The 18415-nt window shown below is 33.8% G+C and overlaps 1 protein-coding gene across 1 annotated transcript in view; it reads left to right on the top strand.

Annotated features, from left to right (window-relative positions):
- Window positions 1–1560: 1560 nt before the first annotated feature.
- The window catches only part of LOC116349596, a 19050-nt gene continuing 2195 nt past the window's right edge, over window positions 1561–18415 (top strand). The window contains exon 1 of the mRNA XM_031781114.1: window positions 1561–1569. Within this exon, the coding sequence (XP_031636974.1) occupies window positions 1561–1569 (9 nt within the window). The remainder of the gene's footprint in view (window positions 1570–18415) is intronic.

The following is an 18415-nucleotide window of genomic DNA, read 5'->3' as shown; positions in this document are numbered from 1 at the left end:
GATCGAAAATTTAATAAACAAACACGATTCATAGACGATTCATGAACAAAATTCACGCTGATGCAAATTAATTAAGTACAACAAAGCTCTTCTGTACATGACTTTAGAAAACAAAATAATTTCAATGCGAAAATTAAATTGAATTGTGAACAAGAGGACAAAGAGACAATGGGGAAAAAAACAATTCTCAATGGATGCGTGAACAAGGCAAAAGCATGGGTTAAATGGAACAAAATCGTTCACATCCGAAATTGATTTGCCAGAATTCAAGAAATATATACACACACACACATATAATGAAGAAGAATGAGCGGAACGAGCAAGAGAATAACAATAAAAAAAACACAAAAGCAATACAAAACGCGGCAAAATGCGAACACGAACGCTATTCAACACGCAAAAATGAGTTTATTTCATTTAAAAATCAACAAGCACCAAACAACTCACCATCAACATAACCATCACATCACTTCATTTATCGATGCACATTATTATTCCGCCATGGACCGGATTGCACACAAAATGCATCATAATTGCAATGTTGGAACTTGGAAGCGTATGCTTAAAGGCGTCGCGTTTAAATATGTTACATGAGAACGAGAGAGAGGGAGAAAAGCGCTCTTCATTGTCGGATGTATATTGTGCATTTCGTGAGTGTATGTGCGCACGCGCATATGGTTGTTGTCGCTACTCGATCGTTTAGTCGTTGCTTGTTTTCTTCTCTCTCCCTCTTTCAATATATGCAATTTTTGTTTTGTTTTCATCTTCTTCTTGTAAAATTATTCCACGACATGAAATAATACATAATATAAGAGCACATAAGAAACACATACATCAACCGAAAGAATTAATTATTTTATTAGCAAATGAAATGGCTTCATATTTGAGTGGAAACTGAGTGCAAAGTTTCAAAATAAAATTATCATGCTGTTTACATGCGTTTCGTCGTTCGTGTGCATGTGCATGGGATCGGAAAAATGTTGATGTTTGTATGATGTACTTTTTTTCCTTTACATTTTCTGGTGCGCCATTAAATTCAGTTATATCGCGCCACAACAAGATTCAATTAACCAAAAAAGGGGTATTAATAAACTGAAATTGTAAATTGCAATCAATACCTGAAAAAAAGAATGAGAATCTATATCAAAGAGAGATAAGATGTAAACGACAAATAGAGTAAATGACAATTTTAAATTACATCGTACGAACACACAGCATCACAAAAGAATCCCCACTACACAGTAACCACGCTAATGATCTCAAGACACTTTAACGTATAATCACGTAATCCATAATAATTTTCTATAATTGAGAGCTTCGTCGGTGATTTTTTTTCGATCTAGTAATTGATAATTAAATTCGTACTCTGTGATTTTGTTGTGGCCAGTGCTTCGTAACGACGCGCAGTAGCGTGTACTATTTCTCCTCTCTCTCTCTCTTTCGATTTCCACCGTTGCATTATCGAATTTTTGTTTTTGTTATATTCTAGATTTGATTGGCGTGTGAATAACAACAACAGCAGCTAGAAAGAATGACGATTAACCGAAAACAGTATGGAGAATGGTTATGGTAAGTGTGCGCACACAACCGCATCGATTTTAAGTTAAATGAAAGAAGATAATTCACAGCTGAATTCGTTGAAAATGTGCTAAATGAACAAATAACAGTTACATGTAATTGCCAATTAATTCGGTTGTGTAAGCCCACATGCTATACCATTGCTGACTGAAATCCCTCCGTATCACATCATTAATATTATTATTTTGCTCTTTTTCTTTCTCGCTTCAAGCTTGAAGAATCGGTAAAACACTATTTTGGAATTATGGGCGTTATGGTGCTGAAAATAACTACAAACAGAAAAAAACAACACACGATGCGAAGGGGAAAATACATTCTGTCACTGAGTGATGACAATCAAAATTCCATGCCGATTTTGGCTATTATAATTTCTTTTTTTCGCCAGCATTAATCGATTATCTTAATTCGTGATCGTGGATTCGTTATTGTGCATGTTGTCTTCAACAAGTTAATTTTATTGTTTGCATAAAAATGCGGCTCCATTTGAGGTTTTCTGTTATTTATATTTACTTCGAGTCGGCGTCTATCGTAATGGCCACGCCAACACACTTCTTACACAACGATTAATATTATTGTTACTAGCGTATTGAAATTCATGAGTGCAACGTGAGCACGCACAATTTAATTGAAATTTAAAAGGAGCAATAACTTTTTCACCATCGAATTAAAAAAAAACAACAACATTGGAATAAAATTAGCTACCCGGCTTTAAGGCACAACAATCAATTTAACCGATCTGACACAGCGTAATCAGCACACTAACGCTGTATCGGATAATATTGTTCTAAGTAAGATGGAAAAGAGATTTGTTTTCATGTTTTTAGTCAACTTTTTTCTATTGAAAATCCATTTATACAGACATTCATTATACATACATAGTTTGAAGCAACAATAACAAACATTTATAGATTATAAATGCCTTTGGATTTTTTGGTCCGACATAAAACGATAACACCAATGTACTCCTATCAACTACAAAACTCCGTGAACATTCTATTGAAGACACCTGATCATCAGATTTTATACACCACAGGTGTTTTGGAGGGGGATAATGGAGAAAATCCAAGGGAGGTCGTGGAAAAATTCAGAAGTGGCTCAGGCAAAAATTGTAAAAGATTGAAAAATAGATAGTGTAAAATATTTCGTATCAAAAATGATTAAGGGGGCGAACATTTTGCTGTAAATCCTTTATCAAATAGAAGGAAAGAATAAATAGAAGGAATCTCATCAAAATTACTCAGAGGGCCTTTTTCTGATTTTTAAGGGCGAGTGTTAATGGGGCGATTGCAAACTGAGTACACTACCTTTGTCCAGATTACCTTTTGTCCAGAACTATTATAGGAGGTGCGGCCACTTTTCTTGTAAGTGCTGCTTTCTTGTATTAAGGTGCAGTGCTTAAAAAGTTATACTGAATAAAAGCAGGTACTAGCGAGTCTTGAATTAGCCGATCATTCTCCTCCCTTAATATCTTGTCCATAAACCTTTTTACATTTCCAGAATATGTTACTTGTAATTTGTGAGTTGCTGTACTACAAAAAGTACATTTCAAGTCCATTAAATGCAAAGTGAAATTTGAATATCGGCCAGAAACCAATCCAATATCTACGAGAACATATTGACGCCAGGACTGTTTTGAAAATTTTGAGAATTTGCTCCTAACTGTTTGAATGGCTTCATTTATGTACATTCGAAGTGGGCAATTATTCGAAAGGACGGTTCATTGGGACCAAAAATACTACAGCGTCGAAATTACGTTCACAAATGCAAAAAACAAAAAAACAAAGTGTGAATATCATGTAATTTTCATTCGCGTTTTCTTCTCACATCGCGTGATCCTTTAACTTCATACCAATTTGGCTTTGTTATATTATTTCCTTCAACATATTCCAATAAGCTTCTTATTCTTCTTTTTTGTGTAGCGATTTTACATTCTCCTTTGCTTATACTTCCGTACATTTAAAATTTTCACAAATTTTCTGATTTCTCCTTACAGAGTTTTGTTCTACTGCAGAAACCAATTTCAATGCTGTAAAATGTAAAATAGGCACCTATATTGATGTTAAGTTATTATTTCCACATATGCTTATAGTTAATTACTTAAAAATCTAACAGAAGTTTATGTTTTGTTTTCAAAACTTGATTGCAATGATTATTTTCTAAACTAGGTAATCCATGTATTCAGAATGTGGTGTAAAAAAGACAGTTACATCCTCTGTTTGATGAAAAAAAGAGGCTCAAGCGTAGAAATTCACTTTGATCGCATTGGTTCGGATGCCTTTAATGTAGTAAAGATATATAAAATGCAGCAGGCGAAAAGTCCAGTTGACTGGCTGCAAGTGTCGAAAGGAGCAGAAAAAATGCACAAAACGAATGGCAATAAATAAAATTGTTGGAAAATGGATGCAACCAAAAAGCGACATGTATTCGTCTCACTTGTTGTGTCTCTTTCTGTATCATTTAAATTGCATCGAATGAAGTAACAACAACAAAAATGCAATTCAGCATTCGTGTCGTACATAAAGGATCGGTTGAATTGATTGCAGCGAATATCGTATAAAGGTCTGCGTGCTCGTATAAAGACATCAGGGTTTTCGGTCTGCGTGCTCGTGATAGCTAAGCCGGTGGTTTTTTCTTCTCTTCTTCTTGTTGTTATTGTCCGTTCCTGTAAGCATAAAATACGGAATTTTCGGCCGTTCGATTGTGTTTACGCAATATTAAAAAGATTCTTTCTGGTGGCAACAAACGATTTATTCCATTTTATTTTCGCATGTTCGATTCGACTCGAAAAATATCAAGCCATCTCAAAAATGTTCAGCAAAATAAACGCATTATGTTATCTTGTAGCATTTATTTTTTTTGCCATCTTCTTCGCTTTTGAAGTGAAAAAAGCTTGTGGTTTTGTTTTGTATGTCTCGATTTTATATTTTATTCTTTTCGTGCAGAGCAACACGCGAAAAAAAAGCGACGGCAAACAATTTATTCTGAAATGAAAACAAACACACACACACAAACACACACAGCCGTTCGTTTTGAGAGTAGCAAGTTGTTTGTTCCGATATAGGATGAGCATTGATCAAAGTGCAATGCAAACTGGAGACAACCACACAACATATTTTGTACATATATTTATTCAAACAAATGTGCGTTCGATTGAAATTTATTTGGCAACCATCGAAATCTCGTTGTATACCACTGACTTACACACAAACCAATTCAGTCGGACGATCGGTCTCGACAAACAGAGTGGAATTCGCCATCTATAAGAACTTGATTATCCGTGCAACCATAACCAGAAATTTATAAATACATAATAAAAACCAATGTTTGGATTCGCAGCACGAATTTTCACAATTTCGTTTTTTTTACTCTTTCTCTCTCTCTATCTCTTTCTCAAAAGAAATAAAAAATGACACACAACGAAAAAAAAGAGCTTAGCGAACACAGCAGAACAAAAAATAATAAGAAATATCTTTCTAAAACAAAAAGAAATAAAAGATATATTAAACGATCAAAAAATATACACACACACACACACACAACCAGAACTTCTGAACCAGAAGAACATAGTTTAGTTTTAAAAAGCCATTTACCTGTTCTGCGAAATTGAAATAAAAATATTTGGGTTTTAAACATTTTTTTTGTCGACCCGGTGCTGACGTTGTTCGGTGTGAGTGAGTGTGTGTTTCATATGATGACTTTGGTGATGATGACGATGGCGGTGGTGTGCAATCATTTTACGGATATTTTTTTTCCACGAAAAACCAGTTTGAATAGCATTCTATAGGCGATTATCAATTTGATGCGTCCAGAATTTGTGCAGCATTTTTTCACAGATGTTGCATATTATTTGGTATTTCTCTTGTATCGTCCGTTTTACACTATATCACACATTGCACTGGCGTGTCTGGGTCTGATCTGTTTCGTGCATTTCTCTTTCTCTCGTCTATCGCTTTTTTGATGACTTTGTTTGATGCACATTTTGCACTATCGTTGTGATGGAAAATTTTCGCATTCAGTACACACAACACTGAATTGACCAATTACCTCTGATTTGGTTGCTAGCGCGCTTAAAATCAACAACAGTTTCAAGTATACCTTCAGCGAAACGAAAAAAAAAACACCATCCACAAATGAAAATCATAATAATTGATGGTGACGGAAGATGATTGCTAAAATCGATTTTCAAAAAATCTTCTTTGGCCAGTAGCAAATTTACCTTTTGACGATTGAGATGGCTTTTGTGAGATAAATGCAAAAAAAGTAGTTTTGAAAAAAAAAAAAAAACTAATCAAAACATTAAAGATTTTTGGACGCTTTTTACAGTAAGTGTTGAAACCATTTATTTCTTGATTTTTATCTATTGTCGAATTTTACGCGATGACAAGCCATTTAGCTGTGGTGTTAAATAAATACTTTAACAACTTGCCATGCCGTGATTGATGACCATGAAAATGAGAGCAAATGAAATCCGGCTCTCGCGTAAACTTTTTTCACACTATTGGCAATATTTTCTTTGTTTGATGCTAAAATATGAATTTTCAGTTTTTTTTTCATGTAAAAGCATACATTTTCCGTTCATTCCAACGGTCATATAAGGTTAAACACAAAAATAATGATGGACATTATGATAATTTTTCTAGATAAAATGAAACAATGAAATGTTGAAATAGTTGATTTGCGGCCATTTTCATTCATTTTGTCACTTGAGGCAATGATGTTTATGTGACTATCGGTTAGCCCACATTGATTTCCAAAAAAATAAGTGGCATGTCATGTTCGTATCTCTCCCTCTCTCTCGTTCTTTGTCATTTCTAAGGCGTTTATCTGATGAGTAATTGTCGCTTTTGGCGGCATTTGAATAAAAACAAACGTTTCGATAGCCAATTATATGAAGCATTCATCCAATATATCAATCAATTATTGATAAGAAAGTGAATTTAAAAAGCGAGGTGTATATACGATGGCCATTGGCCACACAGTGTAAGCGTTTTCAATAATTGGTGTGCTTTCTCACTTCCAATTAAATAAACAATTGCTGCCACGCATCGAAAGCTACTTTAGCCATCAATCCATGAAGAAAATAATGAATAAACTAGTGCATTTTATACAATTGCGATGCGATGAAGGGCGAAGGATCTTATGAATTATGAATTATCACCAGTTTGTTTTGTCTTCAGTTAAACACTCCATGTCTTTTCTTTTAAATCTGTTCTTTGCGAGTGTGGAATTTCGTTAAATTGTCACTCCATGCTTGATTGCTTTGTCACTCCATGTCTGCATTGACCAAATCGAATGAAAATAATTTCTCGATTCATTTAACAGTTTTTTTCTCTCCACTTGACTGATTGAATGTGCCTGTTTTTATCTTCTAAACTGAAAATGTGTTGTATCACTTGAAACAGTACTCCATTAAAGTCGGTGTGGTCAACCGTGTCAATATGATGAAATGAATAATTTATTATGTTTTAATAGAGAATTATAAAATGTGAATGACGAATGAAAAAAAAATGTATAACGAACCAATTCATCCAAATTGAAGGAAAAAATGTATAGACATAAAGAGGCAGGGAGAGAGAGAGAGGGAGAAAGAAAAATAAAAGACAAGGGAATATCGTTCGCATCTAAATGTTCTATGGTAAAACGATAATGACAAAATGATTGCAGCTGTCATAAAGAGAGAAAAAGAGAAAACTAACAACCGATCACGATTTGAAGATAGAAGAATATAATTCACACATGGATTACGTCGAGAATGTTCGTCGATACGTTTGGTGGCTTAATAATTTTGTACATATATAAAAAACGGAGTGAATACATGTTCATTTTCGATTTGGTAACGTTTATTGTTTATTGTAAATTCGACCATTGACGAATTAGAGCCAATGATGGCAATCTTCAAGCTATTCTTTCATCGGACATTTTGTGGCTTCTAGTATATTGTTCAACCGCATAAACTACATAATAAAATGATCATTAACAATGTCATAAAATACATGCGGTGAATAAAATAAAAATAGAGTCGCATCGAAATATAAAGTGTCATCATCATGCCATTAACAATAATAACAAAAATCGACATTTGATTGGTGTAAAATGGTTTTATAACATGTATTCATCGAAATTCAAATTTAGCCCATCGACAAGAGAATTTTGTAGAAAAATACGACTGATCACACCTTTTTTCATGTGCCTAACAGTGACCGGTTCGCGCATATTTCTATGCTTGCCTAAATACGCTAGGTAGCATAGATATGCCAAGCATAGCCGCAAACGCAACCGACGCATCGCCGTTCACTCTATATGAACAATGCACATGTTCGTTTATGCAGACGACCGTGCGCATACAATATAGCTCAAATCGAATGGCGACGGGTGAGTTGCGGCTTGCGTCTCCGCTATGCTTAGCATAGCTATCAGGCATAGAAATATGCGCGAACCGGTCACTGGTGCCTAATCGAACTTTGATGCGAACACGTTTCATTTTTGAAAGTTGATATTATGAAACAAAAGTTATCAAATTGAATGCAAAACCACAATATAAAATATTTCAATAGATAAAAGAAACTTTGAAAGCTCCATTGATTATGTTGAATTCAGCCCATTTGGGCTATAACACAGCTTCGAAGTATCGTTGCTATCTAAGCTCTGGTATCCCAACATATCAGTTTGTTTAGAGGCTATAGGCAAAAAACGCTGATTATTTACGGCTATCAATGTTGATAAAACCATTCATGGCATATGCATTTAGCATATTTAAGGATATAAAAGCATGCAATCAGAAAAATCAATGCATATATCACAAAATATATGTAAACACCAATTTTCACAATGATCGCATTTTGAATAGCTTCGTATTGGCAATTGGTAAGTTCAATCTTTCGTTCAATGTCTGCCCGCGCATTTTCTTTCGTTTTGAAATTTGAATTTTTATACATCGTATTCAATTACATCGTATAAAATGAATTAGTGAAATCGTCCTAAGAACAAATAGATTCCAACGTTGCTACAGATGAATTCAAGCGATTATATAGATTCAATGGAATGGATGCCAATTTCCTATCCCTCCCCCTATTTCTCTCTTTTTATTTCTTTCTCTCTCTCTCTCTCTCTCTCTCTCTCTCTCTCTCGCTGTGTCTCTTAAGTTAAGAGTCTTAACGCAATGAAGCTTGTATGTACATCGGAATATAATGCGAATTATAAATTATAAATACCAACAGTGTGCTTTGTTGTTCGCACAAAAACATAATATTATATCGTTATAACAATAATTCTAGCATAGATCGTATCTATATCGATTGTAATTTCTTAACTTTGCCAAACCTATGAATGCAAAGCCACGATCCTTCCTTCTTCTTCCGTGTACATACACCCATTAAATACATTCATATAAATAAAATGTCTGCTTCTTTTTCCACTAAGTCTTCTTAGTTTTGTTTGCGTTTCGACCAATTATTTTATGCAAAAGCCACAGCGCCACGGTTAAGACTGTTTTATTTTGACGAAACTTAGTACTTTTTCCACTGAGATTTTCGAGCATACATAAAACATCAAATTTATATCGATTTTCGAAAAACTCATTATCATACATTTGCAGGTGAAACAATAAACAACAAACCACAATGGTAGGGTAATTCGTTCATTTTGGTTCCCTCTCCTTCATATTTTGGCCAACCCAAATTGAATTGAGTGTAATTAACTTTGGCAAAGAGAAAAATGAACACAAACGAAATCTACTGCGATTATTATCGTGTATAAAAAAGAAGAAAAAAAACAATCAAAGACTATTGATCCTATGTTTCCGTACCTCTATATTATTACGAACTAAATTACTTATTATAGACGCAAGTTTGTAAATAGCAAATACGTATATATATATACTGCTTCTTATAAATTGTTATTATTTTATTAGAACGGTGTTCGGTTGAGTGTAGAAAAAAATTGCGGCGAAAAAGAAAGCAAGAAAGAAATATTAAGAGAATTGTTTCGAATAAAAAATTGTTTGGCGATATGTTTCGAACGATTTTTGTTGTTATTGTTTTTGTCGATGGTTTTTTTCTTGTGACATGAAGCGCCATTTTGGCCTATACCCGCCTATGAGACGCACACACAAAGAGAGAGAGAGAGAGCGGGGGGAAAGGAAGATAAAATATGCGATAGACTCGATTAATTTGTGCCATTCTTAGTGAACATGCTGTGAAAATAAATAGAGTAGTTTGTATTTATCGAAAAAAAAAATCTATTCTAACGGGGAAGAAACAAAATAAAGTTATATTTGAAGGAGCGGAACACGAATGTGGCAACAAAACAAACGCGATGTAATACTATTGTCGATCAGACAGCCAGCAAATGTATACACATATTAAAGTTCAATGTTATTCCAGTTTATGCTATATTAGGGTGCATTCAGAACAAAAAAAAATCCATCCACACTTCCACCAATGAAATTTATATTGGAATGTTGATATGGGCACCGCGGGTGGTGCGGATACTTTTCTTGTGCTGCTCTTTTTTGTATTTGGAGACTGATTCGCGGAACAATATACGTGAAGAGGAGCTCTGCTCTTCAATGCTCCACCAGCTCTTCAGGCTCCTTGGAACGGTCCTCTTCGCATATATTGCTATGAGAAACAGTCTTTGCTTGTGTTTGGATGCGGCGCTTAAAAAAATACACGTAACAACTTGTGAGGGCCCGCATTTCTCCTGTTCCAATATCAGCTCTGTACAGTCAGTTTTATACAATTCCTTCAGTATAACAAGAATATAAATATAATATAAAATTGAACTAGGTTCAAGCTCCTTAGGATCTCTGAATTCAAATATGGTCAAATAATTTGGAACTGAAAATGAATACACCCTAATCGTCGATATAGAGCATTGCATTTGACGAGCAATGCGTTTTCTCTTTATTTCAGTGGTTCGAGCTCGTAGGTTGGAAGGTTAAATATTCATTATTGTGAAAAATTGTTGCTTATGCTGAAGTGCATTAGCGCAGTGTATTTATTTACGAATCATGCGAAATGATTATGAAAGACGGTTCGTATTTTTCTTTCATTTTTTTTTTATTCTGTATATCATATTTATCGAGAAGCATAAACCGTTTTTAACCAAGTCGCAAGTCGCACACGTTTTCTAGTATGCTTATTAGTTTGCTGTGTGTTTTTTTAATATTAAGGTACAATTCGTGTTCTTTTCCTTGTGCTGTCGCGGTGAATCCATTCTTTTGGTCTGTGTGTATTTTAGTTGGTATTTTCAACATTTTCACTTCGTTTTTATTCGTTTGTTCGAGGATAAGTTACGATAAAAACGTCGGCATATAATGACATCATATATTAATTCATATCAGCAAGCCGAAAGCCATTTGACTGTTTTCGTTTTTAGGTAATCGACGGTCTTAAACGGATTCACACATACGTATACTCGTTGTATTTTGTATGATTAAATTAGATTGCACTGGTTTGAATCACGTTCTGATGGTAAGTGCGAGCGCTTCATAGTATGCTACACCCAAAAACGAAAATAAAATAATTTGCGTGCGATTAAATCTTAATTTTCGTTATTATGTAAATTTTATGAGATTGTTTTGTTCGCTGTTAGAAATGTGATACACAATGACTTTGTATATGTGGCGCGTTAGGTCATTCAGCTTACATTTTTTATAAGTCGATTGCCGTTGTTTTATTTCTATCTTTGTCTATAGACTAGTCTTAAATTTATATAGATTTTGGAATTCATTTTCTAATATTCATAACATTGGGTTTTAATCACCAATAGATTCATCGACGAATCGAAATGAAGAAACAAATTACTTTCTTCTATTTTATTCTTTACATACTCTTCTGTCTTTCAAATTGCTGTTTCTTTTCCTTTTTTGTTTATAAGCCCAATTTCTTGAATGCGACGATGACGATGTTTAAAAGTTTTGTGCAGCTGTTTGACGGGTTCTATCCGAAATATTTTTTATAGTGAACAGTAATCCGCACCGAGTGATGCAAGCACAAATGCTTATCTGTGAGATGCAGAGACGGTTTTAACTATAGAGCAATACGGAGCAATATGCAATATATGTGAGGATGAGCTCTCTGAGCACAGGGGAACAGAACTCCTTTTCACCATCAGAAGTTGTACCATGTATTCCTCTGTGAAACAGTCTATGCTAAGATCTTTATAAATCTTCCACCTGATATGCACCGTAAAATGAAACAATGTATCAAAATGAAGAACTCAACTTGAGCCAACCGAAATGTTATTTAAATTAAAATTCAAAATGTAATCATTTTAAGAATGAAACTATAAAAACCGAATAAATCAACATTCAGTGTGTTCACGCAATAATATTAAGGATTGTTTTCTTTGACATTTCGGTTTTGAATTGTCCATTTGCTTTGGGGTCAATTGAATGGTTATTCACATCAATGTTTTTTTCTTCCGTTGCTTCAAAAGTCCTTGTCAATCAAATCTTTGTTATTTTGCTTGCGGCACCACATCGTTTTGTGCTAATTCTACGTATGGAAGGAACCATTTTGAATTAATTGCCAAGCTACAACAAAACGCAACAAAATAAACAACAAAAAAAGGGAACAGAATAAAAGAATGGTTTGAATTTGGTCGCTGCCATATTTGAACATGTCAAAATATATTAATTCATTATTATTTTGCATATTTCAGCTATTTCAAACATCACGCACTCCAAAATAAAGATATTAAAATGCGGTAAGGTGAAATTTAACGTCGCCGGTCACCATCGTCAATAACAGACGGGCTACGACGGAAATAAATGCGGGCTTTGCAAAAATAATGACCAAATTGATTGTTTATTTTGAAATCACGAAATTCATTTTGGCATTTCAAATCACTAAAATAAAAAAAAAAAAAACAATGTTCAATCTTCCAGATGCCAAATTTCAACTTTATTTTTTTCGCCTGCCCTCTCTCTCTCTCGATCTTCGTCGATAAATTTTAATTGGAAAGAAATTAGGCCTCTTGTCTATTAGGACAGAAAATCAATCTGTGGCTTTGGTGAACTCCCCCCTCCAAACAGACTGAAAAAGTAACAAAATTCTTAATATGAAACTTATCAATGATACATCTAAATCGTATTTTAAAAAGGCATGTGGAAAACGAGATCCAGTCACACAAAAAAAAAAAAAAAAAAAAAAAACAATAAAATCGAGTGAACTTTTATATCTACATACATTTACATTGTTGGTAACGAAATGATCAGTGTAAAGTGTTGAACATGCAAAAGCGTTCGAAAAAAGGCATTTCAAAATTGAAAATAAAAAAGAGAAGTAACGACGTGTGTGCATGTGAATGTGTTGATCATATTTAAGCGTTTTATAAGGAAAAATGCACGCTTCGAATCTTAAAGCAAACAAATAATCAAGAATAAAAATTGCCCGATGGTGATATTACAAAAAGAAGAAGAGAGAACCATTGCCACATAATTATAAAGAAATTTATTGCTTGCCTATTCGATGAAAGATGTAATAAAAATACAATAAGAAAACTGGCTTAACCAGAGTAGGAAGCACCCGAAAAATACATGATTATGACTTGGCGCGTTCGATGGCTCGACAGTCTGTGGTTTTTCGGGCAACATACACCGCCTAATACGTTGTTGTTGTTGTTTTTTTTTTTTTTTTCAAAGTGAAATAAAAAGCAGGAAACCAAAAATAAATATAAAGATTATTACGTCAATGGCACCGGGAATAGTTGGGCTTCCATGTGAACACATTCTTTGAACGAAACGAATATAACAAAATGGTTGATACCAACTGATAAAATATCCAGCATGAGATCGAAAAGGATTGCTTGGGTCTATTTCGATCGTCAACACACAAAAATTCCCATCGATTCTTAAATAGCACTTGTTTCTATTCCAATCCAGACATAAATTGGATAAGACATAAAAATATATAAATTATTATTTTCATTATATTTCTCTTCATTCTCAATGCAACCGACTGCGATGCGGTCGAGAAAGCCAATCAAATGCGATGGTAAATTCGAAAATAATAAACCTCCTATTTTGTGTGATAGCGATCGATTTGGTCAATAAAAAACAATTAGCTTTAGAAGGAGAAGGGATTAATGTGGTTCTATTTCTATGTTGTCGCTTGTTATTTCGAAAAAAATCAATTTTAACATTTCCATCGATCGAGAAATGAAAACGCATTTCTAGTCGTCTTATTTTATGAAAATCTCTTTTTATTTTTCGAAATTCTGACGCTACTTCTTTCAAATTTCAATACACACTGGTGGCCAGTTGATTGCATTTTGTTATAAGATAAAACCGAATTGAAAAAAGATAGGATATATGTAGATTTGTAGTGAAAGATAAATTAGATTATTCTTTAAAAAACTATATGTGTAATTGGCAATCGAATATTTCAGAGCAGTTGTAATGGCAGCATAATTTTGATATTGAAAGACTTCTTTATAAGAGAAGTCAAATTGCATTTTAATCTACCATCTAAAAAGGAGATAGAAAAAAAATAAGTATATGTTTGGTATGTTCTCTTTTGGTCGAATGCAATATGCATGTTAAAAACGAGTTATGTTTTCGCTGGCTTAAATCTGCAAATAGACAATTTTATTGTATAAAAGAAGAAAGAAAAAACACCAAATTCTAGTGAAGCTCGAAAATTGCGAACGAACCAAACTCCAAAACCCGATATTGTTTTTTATAAGAAGTCAGTATAGAAGACCATATGTTTCCATATCATAAACCTCAGGAAGAGCAGCAAGAAAAAAATATATAGAGAGTTTTCGCTATTGTAATTACCATTGTGTTCTAACAAAAAGAAGAAGAAGTAGAAGATGATGATGAGACCGAAAAACAAATTGAACGAGCAAGCCAAACACACACGAATGCCGAAAAAAATTTCAGAGGTACTATGCTATTCAAAATGAGTGCTAACATATAGACACGCATACAAATATACAATAAAATTATTAGGTTCTTTGGGGCTGGTCGTTTGCACATTTCTCTTTCTCTCTCACTTTCTCCCGATGTGAATTACTACAGACACATGTTGTGATGTATGTGCCATATATCAGTTTGCGCGCTATTCTTTCATCACATAATATTTATTATGCCAAAAGATGATGATATACGGGCCAAGTGATTTTGATAAATATTACTATCTGCGTTGTTGTTGTGTGTGTTTTTTTTTTCACACGCTTCAATTTGGAACGTCCGTTGAGTGTGGGTGAATGAGATGGAGTTTTTTTCATGGCGAATGCGCTGTGTAACAAAACGGTCCGGATAGGCGGAAATTGAAGGAAAATGGCTCCAAATGTTGGAATGAGACGAAGAAATTGAAAAGAAAATTACGGCAATATGATGACGACGACGATATTTCAAATAGAATCTCAATATTTTCCCTATGCGAATTTTTCCGAGCGAAAATTTCCATTCGATCACACTCACACACACATTGGCAATATTGTAAAACTGCTTCTCGCCGAATGACGGTCATATATATAATATAACACGCAATTCTTGCTTGCCATAAACATTTTGCACACTTAGTTTTCAATATATGTATATTGCCGCATCGATTTGCCATAGGAACTTCATTCATCATCAACACCAACAAACACCGCTTTGCATATTCAAAGGCCAAACCCAAAACACTTGATGTATTTTTGTAAGAAAAAGTTATGACATGACATAATTTATTACAGTTTTTTTTTTATGTTTGTTTGAAAAAAGAAGGAAAAAAAATTGTTGTGTTCATGTGCATAGAATAGGTGGATTCACTTTAGCACAAAGCATCTTGTGTATGTATATATTGCCCTTTATTTAAATGCTACTTTGAAAGCATAACGATGTGGTTTTTTCCTCCTCACCACCAACCAAATTTTAATGTATGCCTATGTATCTTTCATTTTCCCTCCCTTCGTCTCCCTCTATCTCCGACTTATTGGGAAAATTGCTTTTCTTCAACTTGTTAGCAACACTTAAAACCATATGTTACCTTTATTCATGCATTTAACATAATATGGTATAAAAACGCACCCAATCAATCCAATATTGCCGATAAGCGATCGCATTTAATATTAATTTTGCCAATTTTACCATCAACGAGACAACTATGAATGATTGAATAGATTTGCCCCAAAAACTTCTACCATTTAACCGCAAATGGAAAATGCCGAGCATTTCAATTCGAATCGAAAATCATTTGGATTCGGTGTTGTGTTCGCAAAACAATAAAAAAATCAATTTAACATTTGGCAATACCTTTCAAAATTAATAAATAAGAAAAGTGGAAAACATTGCCATTTGATGAATGACAAAAAGTCAAGAGAAATCCACAATGTTTCATGAAAACGTTGATTTATGATGACTTCTTTTTTTAACTTTTGATGTTGTTGTTTTCTTTTATGGCTTCGGCGAATGTCTTTTATGACACATCGCATCGCGCACATTCGATCATTTTGACCGTTTGAACAAGTCATGTAGATTTGGAAATGTGTTGATATGACCATTGAATTTCATTGCAGTAATGACTGGCCATTTGTTGACGCTAACAATTATTGATCATTGAACGCTTCGTGTGGTGCGCTTTCGTGAACGGGTACGCATGTGCGCCGTCGCACACATTTCAGTAGCAATTCCACCGCAAACAATTGCATAAATTACAATTATCGTTAACTAACTCACAATGGCAATGAGCAGTAATGCGTGTACACGCTTTGATGAACATCAACTATATCAACATTGCTCATTGCAAATCCATATTCGAACACATTCACACCATCTCTTCTCGCATTCTTAACTCGCGTTTACTCTTTCTCTCTTGCTCTTTTGCTCTCTATCCGTGTGACTATCGCTGTTTCTATTGTAATTTATACGCTAAGTTGTAAGAGATTTATTAATAATTATGACGATGGTACCGCATAATTGATAAATTATATGTTATTAAATAAGTAGTACTGGCCTATGCATGGAGAGGGGGAAGAATAAAATAGCGGAATGCATTTTCAGGCTCCATGGCGTTTTTCTTACGAAAATCATCGTCTACACTACAGGTTCTAACAACATTGAGAAAAGAATCGCAAAAATGCACATTTGGCCTTATACCGAGAATGTGCGCACCGTTTTATTCAGAGTTATTAGACTGAGAGCCGACACAAGTGCAAATAAACCCACAAGTTCAAAAGCAATTTTATTTTTCAAAGCAACCCATATCAACTGCTTCTTTGTCTGTTGCTTCTTCGTTTGTTCATATATTTTTTTGTTGTTGTTTTGTTTTGCATTCGTGTAAATTTGCTTCGAAGAAATGTATCAACGTCTCACTTCATAATGCTGCAAATTTACTTCTCATTTGACGTACATTCGTCGTCGCTATTTCCTTCATTTCAATATTCTAATTACGTTGCAGTGCACGGGGCTTTTTTATGGGTTCCATGTAATGTACTTGCATTACATTTTGTGCAAAACGTTGCAAACAATAGGCACGCTTAAATGTTCCCTCAATGATGCACATCAAAACATTAACCAAAGCCACTCTCTCATCATCATTGCTTCCTTCGTTTTATTTACATTTTATGCTCTAGTTTTCTGCTTCTTTCGCACTTACCACAACCACACTATAAAGACTTTTGTTATATACTTCTTATTGTTGTGCTTTTAGCAAGGCGAATCTCGTTGCTGCAAAACTGATTTGGATCATTTGATGTGCCGCAATGAAACGATCTTTCCACATTTTGCCACCACTTTTATAGCGCATGAACGAATTTAAAGGGTGCTAATTTATTCAATGTTGGCGTTAAATTGATTCAATCAAAAATTAACATCGTTATGGTGTTTGATACTACTTTTTAAAAACAATTTCTTTATATTGAAGAGCCTCATCATTGGTTGACGTTTTTTTTTGGAGCTTGACCTTGGTTGACCTTTTAGAAGAAAATTCGGTTAAAGAATTATAGAGAAATTCGGTTAATAAATAATTTTTTATTTTAAAACAAGGTGAAAAACAAAACATTTTCGGATCTTGAGTCTCCATCTGGTAAAGAAAAGCCGATTTATTCATTTGAAAGAAACTAACTTATTGGTATGAAAAGTGAATTTATTGCATCAAAGCATTGTATTGCATGCAGAGACATCTATTGAAAATATCATTCACTCAAATCTCAAGAGAAGCTCCGAATGTATTCACCTCGAACTCGACTTTTATCGATGTTCTCTCTAATGTGTAACTTTATTCACACTTATTTGTTATACTGAAATTGAGTTGTCGACTCATCATTAAATCAACAATTCAAATACTGAAAACTCCCATCAATTCGGTTCGATTTGCTAAAATATTGCATTTTTTATAAATGAATGAGACGATCTTATATATATATATATATCATATATTATTATTATTATTATTAATTTTTTAATAATTACAATTATATGCTCTAATCGACACGGATGTGATCATATTTAAATGAAATCATGACTCAATTTTATTTTTTTATATTTATTCTGGACAATCAGATGTTACTTTCTAAATTATTCAAGATAGTCAATGTCAAATGTTCATATAATATAAAAATCGTCCAGAAACTGAGTAGAAATATTCTTTCTTTCGACATATTTGAAAGAAACGACTAACATGGAAACAGCGTCTATTGCAAAAATCTGTGATAGTGCGAATTTTTATTTTAACTAGTTTGTTTGAGAATGGAACGAAAAGAAGAAGCGACATTCAAATGAGATAGGTACACAGACATACCATTCGATGAATGAACAAAAATCGTTTTTCGATATTTTGTTTGGTTTTTGTTTTTTTTTTTTTTATTGTGAAAGAGATTGTTGGGCCGAAATCCTCGCTGTACT

Source organism: Contarinia nasturtii, unplaced genomic scaffold (assembly GCF_009176525.2).
Source record: "Contarinia nasturtii isolate CC-2019 unplaced genomic scaffold, AAFC_CNas_1.1 Cnas_scaffold_2934, whole genome shotgun sequence".
Lineage (NCBI taxonomy): Eukaryota > Metazoa > Arthropoda > Insecta > Diptera > Cecidomyiidae > Contarinia > Contarinia nasturtii.
The sequence above is the reverse complement of the archived record's forward strand: the minus strand, read 5'-3'. Positions and strand labels throughout refer to the sequence as shown.